This window comes from Camponotus floridanus, unplaced genomic scaffold (assembly GCF_003227725.1).
Source record: "Camponotus floridanus strain SB8 unplaced genomic scaffold, Cflo_v7.5 scaffold17, whole genome shotgun sequence".
NCBI classification, from domain to species: domain Eukaryota; kingdom Metazoa; phylum Arthropoda; class Insecta; order Hymenoptera; family Formicidae; genus Camponotus; species Camponotus floridanus.
In genome coordinates, this window is record NW_020229292.1 from 2,176,464 (window position 1) to 2,196,175 (window position 19,712).

Consider the following 19,712-nt stretch of genomic DNA (forward strand, 5'->3'; position numbering starts at 1 on the left):
TTAATATTATTTTATATTATTTAAAATAATAACAATAACAAGTATATATTTATTATAATATAATAATATTAAATTTAAATAATATTATTTCAAATAATATTAATTATCCTTACTTGTGCTATTATAAATTTGTTTACATTCATCAATATGCATATATGTATAGTAATGCATTCAATTGAATTCGTTATGTTATAATTTATATTGATAGTTATATCATATACAATTATATATATTAATAATTATTTACATTAATTAATATAATAATATGTAAATTATATATATTAATATATTTAATTATATGAAATATATAATTTTATTATGAAGAATATTATGTTGTGTCCTCGGTTATGTATGTATATAAGAAAATCGCATATGTGTATGTGTATATGTATGTATGTATATATATATATATATATAATTTTAATAAAAAAGTATATATATATATACTCTTTTATTAAAATTATAATTTCGAAAGCTAGTGAAATCGTGATATCTTTTAGATATATTTATAAATGGCATATTTTTTGTCGGTTATGACATACTTTATGTAGGATATCTGCTTTCCTGTATTTGATTGCACCGTATCAATGTAAATGATGCTACGAAGCCGGTTTAGAATAATCTTTAGTGATCTCATTCTCTTTCTGGTCAAAAGGAAGGTCAAGATCATTGAAATTAAGCACGCAAGAACAAAGTCACAAAGGAGTCAACATTTTAAAAAGACATCACACACAGACCGCTAATTATATTTCACCAACCGTGGAATCTTAAGATTAATATTTAACGTAGCAAACATCCGCAATTTTGTTCAGACTATGTGCCATGAAAGAATTCGATGTAGCGAACGGAAGTTAACGCACAATTCTTGGATAACTTTCGCCTTTCTATGCCATTTATAAAATAAAAATTTGAAATAAAAATTTAATCCAGAAATTAAAAAAAATACATGCAAATGTTGTTAAAATTTGCAGCATGTTTAATATTATAATTGCGATTGATATCTGAATAAAAGATATATTTTTTTACGTAATATTATTTACTTTTTATTAATATACATTATTAATATCAATATTATTTACTTATTATTTTTTTATAAATTGTTAATATTATTTATTTTTAAAAATTATACGGAGGATTAGAATTTTTAGTTTATTTTTTTGTCATTAAAATTTGTAACTATTCATATGTACTTTATTATCATAAATGATAATTAAATTCTTGCCAAACGTATCGCTTGAAAAATTTTATTTCTTCAAAATGATTAATGTAATAATTCAATCCTGACTCCATTGTCAGTTATAAGTGCAAATGCGCGAAACAAAGACAATTTCGACCGGAATCGTCGAGAGTTGCATCCTGCAATTTTCTGTGAAATGATTCGCAGATGTTGCAATTACAGCCAAAGAAATCGACATCTCACGTAGCTCGATTTGCATATTGCAATGTATTATTATGTGCTTTATGCGAGGTATCTGATATAGCGCGTGTGTTGAGATGTGTTTTTGTAAATGAGAGAGAAAAAGAGAGGAAGAAATTGTGTGAGAGATCGTCGCGAGTTAACTAGTCGCTTCCAGTCGTTGCCTATCCGTGATGGAAATCGAATATACAAGGAAAAGCGAAACGATCCATGCATTTTGATAAATATTTTCCATCGCGGATGCGGCGGCTTTAATTAAAAGACACTCTCTTCTCGAGCGCAACAACGCATCACCGGATCGAAGATCACCTTGTCGTGATAATTTCTGAACAGCGTCGAGAGGATGTGTCGGAAGCTTACTACTAGCTCACACAAATTGTCACAAATTGAAAGCCGAGAAATATGAAACTATGAATGGAGGCAGATATTTCATATATTGCTTCGAGAATATTAAAGTATATATTTTCACTTTCCGCTTTCTAATTGCATACATTAATTAAATAATACTTAAAGTATATTAATTAAATAATATTTAAATTACAATTTATAATAATATTTAAATTGCAAATTTATTAAATAATATATAAATAACCATCTAATTTATTTAATTTTGATACATTTAATTGTGTTTTGTTTTGATACAAATGTTATTTCTTCAGATATTGAGTATAAAATTTGAAGATATTATAAGTAATTCTTTCTTAATGATGCGGATTATTTCCACAAAATATTCTGCTGAATGTAGATCACAATTCATAAATTTTGAAAACATATCGTTGAGGAAATAGCCATTAATTGTGAGAGATGTGTTGGTTGTTGGAGAAACTTTCTCCATTTTACATTGTCAAGGATTCTCGAGTATAATAACTTCAATTCTCTTCTTGGTCTTTTCTTCCTCGCTTCGAGATCGATAGAATAAGCAGATTTCCTTTCGCCGATCAGTAATCGAGTATCGACACCGGCAAATTTATGAAACAACTATAAGCTAATAAAAGTTACAGTCGCGATCGTACACGTTGACTTAACCGGCGCCAACGCGCTCCTTTCCGCTTGTCTGCTTATTAAGTTCGAGATATCTAGTCGGAAATGAGAGCCCGCACTAAGTATATATACCGCCTTCGTGAGAATGAAATCTCGAGTGTTTTAATTAATATACAGTTGTAAATCTTCTTTATGTTGTTTGCCATGTGTGCTTGGTAAAATCTTTTAGGGGAATCTCAATAATTCCTAGTACAACTGGCTCTCTCAATATTACAAATATATATGTGTTATTAATCTTATAAATGTCAAAAATATTAGTTATAATATTTTTGACATTTATAAGATTAATATATTGTATATTAGATTATATTATTATATTAGATTAATATAATCTAATTTTTCTTTATTTCTTATTAATTTTTTTATTTAAAAAAAATGTTATCAAATTTTAACCTTGGTTTTTATTTTTTAGCAATTAAAATAAAAGTTAAAAGAGTTACGAGGTTTTTACAATATAAAATATGTATATGTATATTAAGTAAAAAAATATTTTTATTATTATTGTATTTGTTTGCGGTTATTTGTTTTCTAACTGTGTTATAACAATATTTTAATCATGAAACGTAACCACGTTGTGGTGGCATATGTTATTTAAAATGTATAGAAAACTAAATTAGAAAGTATTTTTTTAAACTTTTAATTAACATTAAATTAAGTAATTTTAGTAACACAAAAATATTTAAAAATGCCATCTTTTTATTTAATATTCTAAATCTCTTTTTCTATTTAATTATTGTGATGTCTTACAAAAATTTAAGATTATTTGTAATTGTTAAAATGCTTTTATATATATATATATATATATATATATATATATATTTACTTATTTACTTATTCTATAATATTTATTCTAGTGCTCTTATTATATGTTTATTTATATAGTGCTCTTATTATTTTTATATATTTTTATATTATATACTATTTTATACTAATTTAGTTTTTAATTATAATTTAATTTATAAAAGAAGTTAATTATAATATAAAAAATTAGGAAACCAATTGGAAATCCTAATTAACATTTTTAAAATTGTGTGTGAAAAACCAGATAAATAAAAAATAAATATTTTTAAATGCTATCTTATAAATTCGATCATAATAAATAATTTTAATATATAAAATTTTATGTACTTTTGTGTAAAAAAATTTACTAAAGAACTTTTGCAAACAATTTCTGTTAGATTGCAACTGCGGCTTGTGAAATTTACCAATTGCATTTCTATCGATTTGTGCAAATCCAAGCGTGATAAAATAAGATTTTATTCAATTCGTTTCAGTTTTAATTCAGTAACTAGAAATTTACTCTTTCGCATCTGTTAGCTTTCCTTGCATGGGTCATCTCCTTTCTCTCACGATTGTTCAAGAGCGTTTCATCCTTATGTATTCTCTTAAGAATTATACCTCTTAAATACGTATTTTTTAAAAGATTTATTTTTAAGATAAATATCTTTAAACGAGGTTTACGCAAATAATTTTATGCCATATTATTAAAATAATTTCCCTGTCACAAGTAAAAAGTTATAGTAGAAAGCTTAACTTTTAATTAGTATTAGTATTAGTATATTTAAACATTAACAATATTAACATAAATTAATGACAAACGTTAACACCATCTTTTTTTAAATCTAAATAAAAAATAAAATTTAAATTTTATATCGGAAACACGGATGGGAAAGAAAATGTATAACAAAAATAAATATTAGAAAGTAATTAAATATTTTTTTGTGTGATTTTTTGATGTTATTATATGTAAATAATTATAATTTAGTAATTTTTTAAATAATTAATATATAAAGATTAATAGAAAGAAAATTAATAGAAAATTCAAATGCGGAATTGCAAATAGTTCTAATATTATTAAGAAGTGGAAATTATATTATTAAAATTAAAAAGAATAGCACGGCTAAAGAATTTCTAAATGAATAATTATACATTTTATCCAGTACATTATCTTTCTTTGCCATGTCGAATCCAATTTAACAGACAATAAAGCGACGCTAATGAGCTCTCAAAAGATCTTTCTTTAATTTATCCGTTTAATTCGGTTTTAATTCGTTTGACCTATTCATCACATCCGCAAAATTCACTTTTACTGCCTAATGATTTCTCTCATTATCGTACATTGCACTTGAGATTACAATCAGTTAAATGTACCTGTTAAATGATATTAATCTTTTTTATTTTAGATATACAAGTATTTCTTTAATCAAAGATATAAATTGCTCTTAATTATTTATTGTACAAAACTCTACAAAACACATTTATAAAAAAATAACATTTTGGGATAAATGTTTATATCGTATAAAAATAAGTATTTAAAAATTTTTCTATTAAATCTACTAGATTTTTGAAGAAGAGAAAATTGATGAGCAAGATATTTGTCTGTGTATATAGATTCATTGTGGCTTAGAAAGTTACATCATCAGCGCTGCAATCCATCTTGGTGTCGCAATGAAGCTTACAGACGGGATTAGAATCCTTTCCACGTAACGCGAGCTGCTTTATCTCGATGACTGACTGTTACCGAAGGTGTTTGCTGTGTCACAGAACAATAACTATATGTATATTCCAATCTACAGTGATCCGATCTATGTATTCTAATATAGTGTTACAATGAATCGATCGAAAAACGATACTCGATAGTAATGTGCGAGAAGCCGATAATGTTCGAGAATTTTTAATATAATTGTGTATGAGAGATTCAATGTATTCTGGGGTAAATAGATACTTCTTTTCTTAACTTTCGATAAATTACTTTTTCTTTACGATGTATTTTAAAGAGTGCTACTTTTTAAGTAGTTAGGTACACATGCGAATAAAAATTTCAGACTTTTACGTTTTTTACGTATATTTTTTTAAAAAGATTTTATATAATTTATGATTTTAATAAAAACATCTAATCATTTTATTTCATTTTCTGAACTGCTCTGAATAAATTCTGGCAATTTAATTTGTATTTCCTTTTGTCGAAGACAACAACCGAATTAAACATTTTTAAAATTATTGTAAAAATATATAAAATGTACACAAATTTTTCGTATTTAAAAAATTTATAAGTTTCAAGTGATCTATGTATTCTGCAATTAATATTATTTGTGCAGTAGAATTAATATTCCATCACTAACAGTGTAAAATTAAATAATAAATAGATAAAAACTTATCATGGTTTTTCGTTATCTAAAATATTCGATTTTGCGAATCGTATTATTTTGTGTTTTAGTCCAAAAATGATGATTAAATTGCTATTAGATTGCATTTTAAATTAATGAAAAATTTAATGCATGAAATAAAATATATTTAAATTCAAAGATATTTAAAAAAATATATAATTATGATATAACCTTAATAAAAATATCGAAAAAATAATAAATCAAGCACTGTTAATTTTACTGACGAAATACTTAACATGCTATAATATATAAGTAGAATATATTCATGAATTACAAATTAATAAATTAAATTATAAATTACTTACGAAATGGTTTCTCTGATGTTTTCTCGTATTTTCTCTTTCTTTTTTGTTCATCCAATGCTTGCTAATTCTTGATGGCACTCACAAAATACTCGCGAAAATACGATTAATTACAGCCATATACGCACTAATTATCAAACGATTACGACACTTTGCATGACACTCCCGAATATAATCATGAATGTGAGAGAGATGCGTATTTTATACATTGTGCCCGGAAAATATTATATTATTCACTGCAATACTGACGAATTTTGTTGCTGACATTTATATTGCACATTTTAAGACTACATTTTAGAGCAATTATATTATTTCGCGTAAATAAATATGTATAAGTAAATAAATGCACAAGTTAAAATTGAAAATAAATATTTCCAAATTCGAAGAAAGAAATGTTTATTTTTTGCGCAATAGATTTCAATTGAATAAATCTTGCAAAATACATGACTTAACAAATTATAATGATATATAATCATCGAATTTACAGTAGTAGTTAATGAATTAATTAAAATTAGTATTAAAAAATAAGATCAATATAAAAACTGTTTACACTAATTAAATGCTATATTTAGAGCTACTGCAACTTCAATGGTTTGTTAATGATCGAAAAACACGAAAATGTTCGCAACTTTATTCTGATATTGCGTGATATGTGAATCAGGCTAATGGCTAGTTAAGACGCGATAGATAACTAGAAAATACACAATAACTTTTCAATATCACAAACATAATACATTCTCAACTCAAAAAACTTGCGTACTATTAATAAATAGAATCATTTTTTGTTATAAGCGCGTAACAAATTGCTCGTAAATTTCGAGAAGTAAAATAATAATTTATAAAAAATTTTTATATTCATACCGTTTCAATTTCTATTTCAAACAAATATATTCTATGAAAAACGTGCTTCGAGAAATAGTCGTTGCCACGATATTTTTATTCTCATTTTATATGATTGTGAATCGGAAATAATTAATCGTGGGATTTGATAATCGCTAATTATCATAACTAATTATAATAGATTTAATAATCATAGCGAATGATCATGTTTGACATTTACTTTTCGTGATTGTACCTCAGAAAATATGAGACGATAATACTTTTATAACTCTCATAAAAAATAGAAAAGCGATTTTAATAATAGATCGCTTATCGTGGGAATTAATTAATCGTGCAAATTAATAATTATAACATTTAGCGTCTCTCGATAATTTTCATGAATATACTTTGAAAGATAATACACACAATAAAACGGATCACGTCACTACCTGTTCGTTTGAGTCTCACAGCACGAATGACAACAAGGCCATGGCATGTCAATAATAGCGCGTTATATGTCGTAAAAACAAACATTACGGTCGAATATTGTGTGACATTTTTCTCTCTCTCTTTCTCTAATATATAATACTTATTATTAAACTTTTGTGAATATGAAATATTTAAAACACATTACTGAATATAATTTAACATATTTTTGAGTAAATTCGGAATATTCTCTTTTGTTTTTTTAAATCTTAAATTTATTACTATGAAATATATTTTACTATGTGTGTGTGTGTGTGTGTGTGTGTGTGTGTGTGTGTGTGTGTGTGTGTGTGTGTGTGTGTGTGTGTGTGTGTGTGTGTGTGGTGTGTGTGTGTGTGTGTGTGTGTGTGTGTGTGTGTGTGTGTGTGTGTGTGTGTGTGTGTGTGTGTGTGTGTGTGTGTGTGTGTGTGTGTGTGTGTGTGTGTGTGTGTGTGTGTGTGTGTGTGTGTGTGGTGTGTGTGTGTGTGTGTGTGTGTGTGTGTGTGTGTGTGTGTGTGTGTGTGTGTGTGTGTGTGTGTGTGTGTCACGGGTTTTTATATTTAAATTACTTGACGATTCATTTATTACTTCACGTTTTCCATCCGACAAGTGGCAAATTAGATTTAAATTAGCGCAAAATTTAAAGTGTGATGAGAAGTATATTTGAATCTACGTATTATTAAAGAAATAATTATATCGTCTTTGTAAGAATAAAGATCGTTGAACAAGAAAATAAGAATTTATAATTTTTATTTCTTATTGCTGCGAGATACTTATTTGCAGTGTATAAATCGTGTATAAGGCAAATTAATTTTATGAGAGGAATTGAAATTACTATCGAAGGCTGCTACGATATTATAGAAGAATTTTGATGAACAACATATGCTTTGCTTAATGGATACACGTTAACGAAATAATAACAATCTCTTCGTCTTTCGTCAATCTATATTTTTTTTTCCTTAATCAATGTATCTCTCATTACAATTATACTGACCAAATATGTAAAAGATCCGTTACTATTTCTTATACGCACAAAATATATATTTGTTTCGATATATATAATCTGTGTCACGATAAATACAAAGATATTAAATGCAATTATTTATTACAATTATTAACGATTATAATATATTTGAAATTAATTAATTCTTGTGATTGATGATTTGCAAATATCTCGAGATGTTTATTAAAGCGATTATATTTTGACATATTTACAAATCGTCAATCATGAGAATTAATTAATTTCAAATATATTGTAATCCTTAATAATTATAACAAATAATTATATTTATGCGACCGTCCACGAAAGTAAAATTAATATAACAAATATATAATTATTTCTTCTTAATTAAAAATGAACAAACCGAAAGAGGATTAAATTCCGCCACGAAACAGATGATGGAAGTTATTAAGGGAAAGCTTCCAGTATCTTTAATAGGAAACCGACCTCATCGATTTTTATAACACTCAATGACATGCGTGTCCCAGAAATATAGCAGCTGCAGCTAATCTCGTGGATTACAATTATCGACCACCGGGTCACGTTCAATTAACCTCTTATGCACAGACGATGTGCACTCTTCTGATTGTTATTAAGTCTGATGATTATCAGCTAAATTTATTTTCGTCAATTCTTAATTGATCTATTAGTCTGCACATATCCGAAGAAAAGCTAATATTAGTAATCACATCGTAGAAATCAATCTTTATTTCTTTGTACGTCAAAATTATGTATTAATAAGGAACTTTGATGATTTGTGAGCATCTGCGTCAAATTGAATTTCCAACTGTCACATTTACGTAATTCGAATAATTGATTCCGATTAAGCGATTTATAAATTTTAGCATTATACCTATAAGATGATGAAAATTTATCCCTTTCTTTATGAATTATTCTATCACTAAAAAATTTTTAAATTTAATAGTCGAGAATTATTTCTATTTTTTATGATAATATGAATGAAGAATAGATAAACGCATAAATTTCAGGTAATCGATAAATTCGATTGCATCTTATTTCCCATCAATTATAATTTTACTTAAACGAATAATCCCGTAAATATGTAATATTTATATATTTTTATATATTTTTATATATTTATATTTATATATTTATATATTTTTCTAATATATTAAAAAAATAATATATGCTTCTAATATCTTAGAATAATAATCTAATATCTTATAGAATAATTTTTTGCGATCGTTTCTCTCTCTTGCATTATTGACATTTCGCGTGAGAGGATTAGAAGACTATTCTTTTGGATGTAGATGCGCCTGATAAAAGCGAAAGGCAGTTCGTGATTAATCTTAATACAAGTTAAGTATTGAGTTATCCGATTGACCACACCTTGTGCATGTGAAAACGGATTGATGAGGGAATGTTCTCCGATCGATCTTTCGATGAACAATGCAATCACCTTTTCAGGGTCCGCGATGGAAACCTTTCTTTCACTGTGTGCGCATCACGTTGATACAAATGATCATAAGTAATTGAAAGTCGACGGCTAAGCTGCCCGCCGATAGGTTCATCTCTTGTCTTGTGTTTAATGTTTTTATTTTTTAAGAATAAATGCCAGGCACATCAATCATATATCTGAGAATAATAATCTAATATCTTATAGAATAATTTTAGAAGATATTCTTTTGATGTAGATGCGCCTGATAAAGCGAAAGATTTGATTAATCTTAATACAAGTTAAGTATTGAGTTATCCGATTGACCACACCTTGTGCATGTGAAAACGGATTGATGAGGGAATGTTCTCCGATCGATCTTTCGATGAACAATGCAATCACCTTTTCAGGGTCCGCGATGGAAACCTTTCTTTCACTGTGTGCGCATCACGTTGATACAAATGATCATAAGTAATTGAAAGTCGACGGCTAAGCTGCCGCGATAGGTCATGCTTGTCTTGTGTTTAAGTTTTTATTTTTTAAGAATAAATGCCAGGCACATCAATCATTGTCTCGAATTTATATAAAATATCTTACTTTTCCCACGAGAGTTAAAAATTTTCATTAAGTATTAAAATACAAATCGCTTCTTTTTTCAGCTAAAATGATTAGTTAAGGAATATAATAAAGGGGACGATAAGAAATTATTATTATTATTGTTGTATCAATGATTTATATATTGAGATAGAAACAGATCTATCACGATGGACTAAATAAATCCGAGATCAATGATTTGTGCACCGTTAAGTCTTCTCGCGTGGCTTCGCTCGATCGAGAATCCAATCTATCATCCGATGATTCTGCTGGCTTCACGCCCGAATGATCACATGGATTGATAGCTCTCTTTTTGCTCCATCGCTTCTTTGAAAAATTCTCTCGATTCAACGAATGTAGCTACCTAACCATTTCACGGTGTAAAATGTCCGAAGAGATCTCTGAAATCTGTTTGAATTCTATCTTTAAAAGCTGCGAACAGTTCAAGGAATTGTTTTGATGGATTAAACTTTTCGTAGCTTTTTAAACATTACGATGCATCGATCTTTTCGGAATCATTTTTCTCTGAAAAAACAATGTTGCTTTTTATTTAAAAAAATTGATATTTATAAATAATTTTAATAATTAATAATAAATTGAAAGAATTGCGAAAGTTGTGACTACGAATAATAAATTCTTAAAATTATTATTTTCTCCGAAAAAGGAATATTGCTTTTTAATAAAAAAAATTAATGTTTATAAATAAATAATATTAACAATTAATAACGAATCGAAAGAAGATGTGCCAAAGTTGCGACTACGAATAATAAATTCTTAAAATTATTATTTTCTCCGAAAAAAGAATGTTGCTTTTTATTAAAAAGAAATTAATATTTATAAATAAATAATATTAACAATTAATAACAAATCGAAAGAAGATGTGCCAAAGTTGCGACTACGAATAATAAATTCTTAAAATTATTATTTTCTCCGAAAAAAGAATGTTCTTCTTATTAAAAAAAATTAATATTTATAAGTAAATAATAATAATTAATAACGAATTGAAAGAATTGTTACAGTTGTGACTACGAATAATAAATTCTTAAAATTATTATTTTAAAAAGCTTTCTTTTCCTCGACCATCGATCTAGACTACAAAACGGTGTCTCGTCGTGCTTAAAAGCACGATAGCAAAATCTCTCGCGGCCCTTAGGGCGGCGGGTACTCAGGACGGATCGACTCGGCGGAAGCGACGATTTTAAGTGCGGACTGAAAGACATATTTCGGGATGCGTTCTATATTTATACGCACTCGTGTACGCATCTATGCGCACGAAAGACCGCCGAGCGATTTACGCGTCTGCGACTCTCTCGACATTCCACGCGACTTTCTTTGTGCTTCCCCCCGTGATGCGTACGTGCCACGCGTCGCTCTGGAATCCCGTTTACGGAATGCGTGCGAATCTTCGTCGGGCGACTTTATCTTCGACCACTGGCAACACATTCGGCAACACATTCGTAAATTTATGTGGCGCCTAAATTATATCGCTGTCGTCTAACATGAATTACTGATCGCCGCTGACCGCGACGTTACTCCAAAAGCATCTTCCTGGAATGTCTATTTATGATTGTAAGGGTAAAAAAGGTATCTTATACAAATCTGCAAATACATTATTTTTAGAACGTATTATTATTATATGCTGTCTTTTTTTAAGCTTAGGAAAATAAAAATGCCATAAAATCAACCTTAGAATTTAAGAAACAAAAAATGTTTCAAGAATGTAAATGGGCACGAGAAATTAATTGTTAATATTTTATTTTTAAAATTTTTATTGTTCTATTGATTCTCAAATTAATAAAAAGGATAACTAACAAAAATTTGATATTCCAAAAAATCCTAAAAAGAGCAACATATATTAAAAAGAAAATGATTGAGATTCAAGCACGTAAAAAGGAAGCAAAGTGCAAGAGATCAATAAAAAAATATATATTTTATTACTTTTACATAGTATACTATTTTAATACGAAAACCAATTAATAAAGTAAAGAATGATAGTAAGCGAAAATTACATTGTTTACAGATATTGCAATCCTAATAATTTTTCCAAGAGAGAAGCAGTTGACGTGAATGCAACATGATTTACGAGACTTCGATTCAAAATTATTTACGCGCGTTTATGCGAAAAATCTAAAATAATTCCGAGTTAAGAATATATTCAAATTCAGTCGGCCTTGTCAGCAGGAGAATGAAATGGCGAAGAGACAGACTGCAGTCATAATTCAAGGAAGCATCCGCCTTGGCAATCTACGGCAACATTCCGCATAGTTTCAGCTTGTATGTACCGTTTTCAGCTTAGCATCATTACGCGTAATTTATAATGATCACTAGGTACCTTGCTCGCATCGCAGTCGATAGAGGAAACTTATCGCGGTTCTACACATCAAGGGAACTGACATCCAAACATTTTAACTTTCAACATAGTTTTCAACCTATAGTCATCACTTTCAGATTTACCATATGAAAGCTTTTACCAAGAACGCTCTTTGAATTATTGTGTTTTGCTACAAATATAGCTGTTTCCAACTTTGTTTCACAACACATCGAGTATAATAGCATAATAATTGATAGTTTATTAATAATACATGATCAAAAAAATATTTCAATTATTTAAAATTTAATGGTTCTGATTAATCATTAAAATACAGCACAATAATTAATGATGTATAATTTATTTATAATATAAATAACATGATAATGTTACAATTGTTATTAAATTAATATTAAATTATTAAAAAAATTATTATTAAATTAAATTATTATTAAATTAATTTATTAATTAAAATTATTATTTAATTAAATTATTAAAAATTATTATTAAATTAAATTTCTGAAAATCCCACGTTTAAAACCCCACCAGCTTTTCATCTCTCTTTGGAACGAAATTCGCAAAATATGTACAATTAACTTTGAAGAAACGAGGAAGAAGAGAGGAACGTACGTTTCACAAGTCATAAAACTGTTATAAGGATCTTCAATTTTCCCCTTAGATTTTACAAGTATCATTCTTTGACTCGGCTCTACAATTTTATACATCAAGATTATATTTACAGTGCGCATGTTTTCGCGAGTTAAACAGTACTGACAACTCGGTATGCAAGTGTTATCCTTCGAAGCAATTTGTACGTGCCGTTAGCCAGTCCTCCTCGACGACTCGCACATATCGCACGGTTCTCGAGTGCCTCTCGTGCTCCCTCGGCTGGAATAGCACGAGTCGCCGGTTCGAGGGAGGGATCTCTCTCGGGTCAGAAATTCATTCGGATGACATTCCGCATAATTTCGCGTCGGCAGCGTTGTTTTCGGCATAAATACACAGCGTCGCGCGCGATTTAGAATACTCGGCGCGCGAAATCGGCATTGTCGAGATTGTCCGCGACAGGATCCTCAGGAACAACGAACGGAAACGTGGTCCGTGGTCCTCCCCGTGGGATTGAAATTCACGTGCAATCACTCGACGTGAAAATTTATGTATGGCTTATAATTCACGTATATCCGACCGCGCTTTCGCTAATCTTTCGTCCTCGTTTCTGCCGCGAGATCAAGATTTAAGAACCTGAATATGACGAGAAAAAGAGACAATTAAATACGGAAATGATCGTTTTAATTTAGAAAAATAAACGCGATGTTGAGAGATCGAGAAATTGTTTCAAGGCAAAAATAGATGGTTGGACTCGGCGATTTTTACGACGGTCCTTTCCTTCGTCTCGGGTAATTATATTTCGGGCAAGTAGCCAGATTCCCAGATTCTGATGATCATAATGCGGTTGTAAATGCGGTATTCGTTGAGCATGGTCTCTTTCGTCACCCGATTGCAATAAGCGATCCCGTTGTTGACTGTTAAACATCGTTAGCTATGGTTTTAATGGAGCGGAGTGCAAACGACGTAATTGTTATTGCGGTCGTTAATTGTTTCTCGAAGCTCGGACCTTCGTCCGTAATTGGCAGCCGTTAGAACAAGCCGCGTGGCCTCGCGAGGGTGGATCGGGACGGAAATCGATCGACATATCTGCGATCGTCGGGGCCTTAATGCGGTCAATGGTCCGTTGCGTGCGGCCCTTAATTAGTCAGTCCTCTTCAATGAGCTTGATATTACGGATCCAGCGATAAGACCGCATGTGCAGACTCGAGGAATGTACGGTATAAAGGATAAACTTGGAGATTATACGAGATAATAAGCGGGTTCTGTTAAGTTTTAAGTTTTCTTAATAAGTACTTGCGCATCATAAGATCGTCTAATTTTAATTTTCCCGGATTTGTTTTACTTCTTGCGAGGAAGAAAAGTGCTTAGATATTATTAAAAATGTTCTATACTTGTATAAACCTGCCAATATAAAATCATAAACTTGATGTGTTTGTCAACTATATTTGACAGAGAAAATATCCCTCTAAAAAAAACAAAGATAAAAAAATACGCCAAGTATATAAAAAATATTCCAAAAATATTCTTGTATGCAATAAAACGCGTTTAATAAAAAAATATCTTTAAAAATAATTTAAAAATTTTCCCTCAAAAAATATATACAATTTTCCTAAGAAAATTTGAAAGAGAAAATATAAGAAATTAAAGCAATAATCGAAGCAGATTAATCTAACAGATTCTATTTCCTCAAGAATTTGCTTTTGTTGCAACTTAAGAATTATTATAAAGTAATTAAAGAAAAGAGATATTTTTTTAATCTATTAAAAAATCTATTTTAAAAATCTGTTTTTAATTTATTGTCTCTTGCAACAACGTAGTTAATTAAAAAAACTACGAATATGCTTTGTATATTTTTTGAAAATTATGTACTTTGTAAAATTGAAATTATATTGATTATAATTATAAGAAGTTGTAAATAATGCACTTTTTTTAAAATTATTTTAATTTCAATAAGTCTAAAAGCGCTAATTTTTGTAAAACTTTTCTTATATTTTAATAAACTGGAGAAAAGAATGTCTTTATATCTAATAAAATCTTTTTATATTTTATATAAAACAAAGAGGAATTTAGTTTTAATAAATTTTATATATTCTTCTTTGCTTATAAGTTTCTTCATTTATTATTTTCTAAAATAATGCGCGCAGTTTTATGAAAAACATTCAAAAAAATATTTTGTTAATTTCTAGATATCACATTAAAATTTATTAATATTTATACTTATTCAATTTTTGCTTCTGCTATAACATTGTCTATAACATGTAGAGTTTAGCAGCAATTTTTTTAGTAATACTTTCTAGATTTAGATTGTCTCATTGTTTTCTAGATTTAGATTGTCTCATTGTCAGTATTGAATAAATATGAATTGCCATACAAAGATTTTTATCAGAAATAATTTTTCTGGATATCACAATCAAACTTTATAACAACTATTAGTTTTAAGATAGATAGGTGTCGCAGAAAGATTTTTTTTCTAAATTTCTAACAGTTCAGATATGAATTCTATCCACTTTAAATTAATTAAATGCAAAACATATCGGGAGATATTTGCCAGTCATTTATCTCGATTAATTTTTCGCACTTGGAAAATTGTTGCGAGGCCATTTTTTTTTAAGTGAATACAGGATGACGTTATTTAGAAGCGCTTAATTCGGCGCCACCTGTGCTTGATGGCTCGAGCTTATGAAACCTGCGCGGCACGCGGCTCGGCGGCCAGTCTGATTCCTCGTCGCAGTGCGATACGGTCGATAGAAGTAAGCCACGTAATGCGACCACAGTGGTTGCGGTGAGAAATGCAGTGACAAAACGACCACCGTCGTATGACATGTACGAGAGTCACCCTCGGCACTTTACGCGCTCTTCCTCCCTCGCGATTTCGAGAAAAGCTGCTCTCCAAGCTTGCGAATGCCGAAAAAAATCGCCGCCACGTGAGCGAAACGTCATAGCATCTCGGAGCAGGATTATGGTAAAAACTTTATCACGTTGACGTAGAATAATCTTTTAATTTTTCTGTGGGAAATATTTGTATAATTTATGAAGAGATTAATTATAATTGTTCTTCTACACCAAGATTTTCGTTGATCGAAAGTTTTTCGTGAAAGCTGTCGACAGTTCTGCTTTTTTTGCGGATAAAATGTAGAACAATTTGTGTACCGTCGATCTTGTCATAAAGATAACAGCAATCTACGCATTTCTACAAGTTTCTAAGGTGGATTATTCGCGAGTTTGAAAGACGCAGAAATTTACAAGTGTGTGAGAAATCCTTGACGAGACCAATCATTGGAGAAATCAGAAACAATCGGGAGATTCGCCACAAGTGAATCCTTTTACATCTGGACGTCAACAATTGCGAAATTGCGATTGACGGATCTGCACAGATCGTCCATCGATCACTCTGGAATTTCCCGACGCAAAACGCGTGACACAGCCGTGACATAAATTTGCGACAAAAAGAAGGCGAAAGAATCGTCGAAAAAGTGTACAAGGAAGAAGGTGTACAAACAAACACGCTTGAACGATCATCAGTCAACTATAAAGCTTCGTGCAAACAGAAACGATACCGTCACCATTGCCGTGACATTGGACGCTACGAAAATTGTTTACGTTATTTCAATTCGGCATTGATATCAAAATACTCCGAAAACACACTGAATTTACGTCATGAGTTCCTGAATCAGAAATCATTGATCTCAGAGCAAGGGAGAGAGGAAAAAGAGATATGTTTCTTTCTCGCTCCCGATCGTTGGATGCTAAATTCATTGTGACGCATTTGCATCTAAAGATTCACAGTTTACTTTCGGAGCAAACATCTGTCAATTTGGAACAATGTCGATTATCTCGAAATTAGCGGACTCGTCTTCCGTCAGATATTGTCGAGATATCGTTGAATCGACGTGAGGAGAGCGCGCGTGTGAACTGCCAAGTGCGACTTGAGGGTGGATGGTCGACAAAGAGACGCCTGGGAGGTATCGATCGACCTGCATCTTGAAGAGGATGCTCCCTTCGGTCTTGTAGGAGAGTAGAGCTCATATCGTAATCACGTGCCGCGAGGACGGAAACGCAACGAGGGGAGAGAGTCAGAGGGTGGGCGAGGGAGGAAGGGAGACGACCTGCGGCAGGCGACGTCGTCATGGAAAATCGATTTGCTGCCGACCACCACCCCTCTACGGCCACCCGACGAAGTGCAATGACCTCCAAACCGGGAAGATCCTACAACGTGAGGTAAGTTGCTTCTCTCGCGATAGGAATCGTCGAGAGTCGCGGTGGGAAGAGGGAAGGGGGCAGGCGATGAAATGACGAGGCGAAGAAAGAGCCTGGCCCCCACGAAGAAAATAGCCGCCGCTTCACGATGTCTACGACTTTCGAGACTTTTTTCTCTATTTTACTTCCGGCCTCGGTTTCCCGAGGAACGATTTTAAACCGTCGCTTCTTTTTTTGACGGAAAGAAGCTGTTCCCTCGCGTCAACTTGACGCTTTACACCCTATGCTGCTTCGTTAAGACAAATGAGAAGATCCAGTTATCGTATCGAAATATTGCGTTATTCAAATATATTAATACGTTATAAAATAATTGTAAGAAATTTTTTGTTTTATCGTTTTAACGTTATTAAATTTTATTATATTTTTTAAATAATTTTCCTTAAAATATTGCATTTAATTAAGACTCGTCAAAAAAATTGTATTTATTTTATTTTAAAGAAGAAAAGAAAGGGAAAGAGATATATATATTTAAAACATTTTTATCTAAGAAAAAATGCAATATTTATATTTATTAATTTGATTAACAAAATTTAATTTGATTAATAATTAATAAATTTAATTTTATTAATTTTATTAATTTTAGCAAAATTAGAAAGATTCAGAACGTAAATTGCAATTTTCCTGGAAAAATGATTGTAATATATTGCAATAATGTTTACTTATTAGAAAATAGCAAAAATGATTTTTTTTTAAATTAATTAACATTTGCATTATTTTTTAATCATTTATATTATGCAGTTTATCAATTATTTAACAATAATCGGAAAAAACAATTAAACTTAATAATTAATTAATAATTAAATAATTAATAATTAATTAATCTTAAGATTGAAATATTTTTCTTGTACTAATTTCTTGGGAGAGATGATTGAAAGAGTTTGCATATTATCATTGAAAGAAAGGAACTTTTGATATGTTGATTTAGTTTCTGCTTCTCTCTCTCTCTCTCTCTCTCTCTCTCTCTCTCTCTCTCTCTCACTTTTGTTTGCTTCTTTTCGAGGTCGGGTTTTAAGCCGAGCGTTTTAAAGCTGAAAACAAGGTCATCTGTTCGCAATACGACGTAAGCACAATTTCACAAAAATGCATCGCTCCAAAGTATTCATAATTTGCATATGCATAAACATGACTGTCGCAAAATATTTCCGTTATTGCATTTAAACTCTGCATTTAAAATACGAATAGAGAACTATTTGCATCATTAATGTGAGAAAAATACAACCATTTGGTATTTTAAATATACATGTTATTCTAAATATAAATTATTATTCTATTGTCGGATAAAATTTGAAATTACACGCGCGCGCGAACACATTTAATATTTTAAATATATGGCTCGAGCGCAAAGTATGTGTTACTAAAAAATTATAATACCTTATCGTAGTATCTTGAATAGATATCGGGGCTTTTGAGTTTTACATGTTCAATAATCATGTATAATGTATTAATATAAAAGAATTATTACATTTAACACTGAATATCTAGTCATATAACTCAAAGCGCATACTGATGTGCACTTTCTGATTTCGCGCACATCCTTCCAGAAGAGTTCGCCGACAGATGAGTTGTGAGATAACTGACAAGTATATAGTTATTATTTTGAACTCAGAGACTTCTTTATGTACGAGTAAGCGTCAGTCATTGGATTCTCTTGGGAATTGAGAATGATTACCGCCTTTTGCCAGAGATCTCCCTTTCTATTATACATGGCTGTAAAAAGCAATTTCGCGCATTCCATAAATTGCAATCAGTTTCAAACAAGACATTGTAATTATTCATGGTTAATAAGAAAAATAATGTTTATTCTTTATTTTATAAATAATTACTTATAATATATATTATATAAAAGCAGCTAAACAAATAATAATAATTTAACTCGTGGAGCATTTATTATAAATTAATAGATATTAATAATTAAGTTTTAATAAAATGCTCGTGACAATAAAATCGCCCAATGAATTAATACAAGACTTTTTCGTGTAGATTATTTATTTTTCTTGCTTAATGTTCGATTATTTTTTTTCACAGAAGTTGCAACTTTACAATTTTTCCTAGATTATATTTAATAACTAAAAAAATATTGCAAGCATAGATAAATAATGTTTGTTAAACATTCTGTGTATTTTAATTTTGAAATATATGAAGTTATTTTTTATTAAATTTTTTTACGGTTCTCTGTATTACTATTGGTTTTGGCGCACGTGTAAAGATTTTTTTTTTTAATAGAAGACAATTTTCTAGAAAAATGATAGCATTATAGCTTTTGAATCATTTATGAGATTATAAAAGATTTTAATGATATGTTTGGATGTGACTTCGTCGGTGACGATAGCTGAAAGA

The 19,712-nt window shown here is 29.9% G+C and overlaps 1 protein-coding gene across 3 annotated transcripts in view; it reads left to right on the plus strand.

Annotated features, from left to right (window-relative positions):
• Positions 1 to 19,712, plus strand: part of LOC105257840 (repressed by EFG1 protein 1) — a 52,224-nt gene that overhangs the window by 10,008 nt on the left and 22,504 nt on the right. The window contains exon 1 of one of the 3 annotated variants that reach the window (XM_011268724.3): positions 16,090 to 17,336. The exons of 1 other annotated variant lie outside the window; for it this stretch is intronic. In XM_011268724.3, coding sequence (XP_011267026.1) covers positions 17,245 to 17,336 — 92 coding nt within the window. In that variant the 5' untranslated portion in view covers positions 16,090 to 17,244. Of the gene's footprint in view, positions 1 to 16,089; positions 17,337 to 19,712 lie in introns of those variants that run through there. One more of the 3 variants, XM_011268725.3, reaches the window with a different exon arrangement.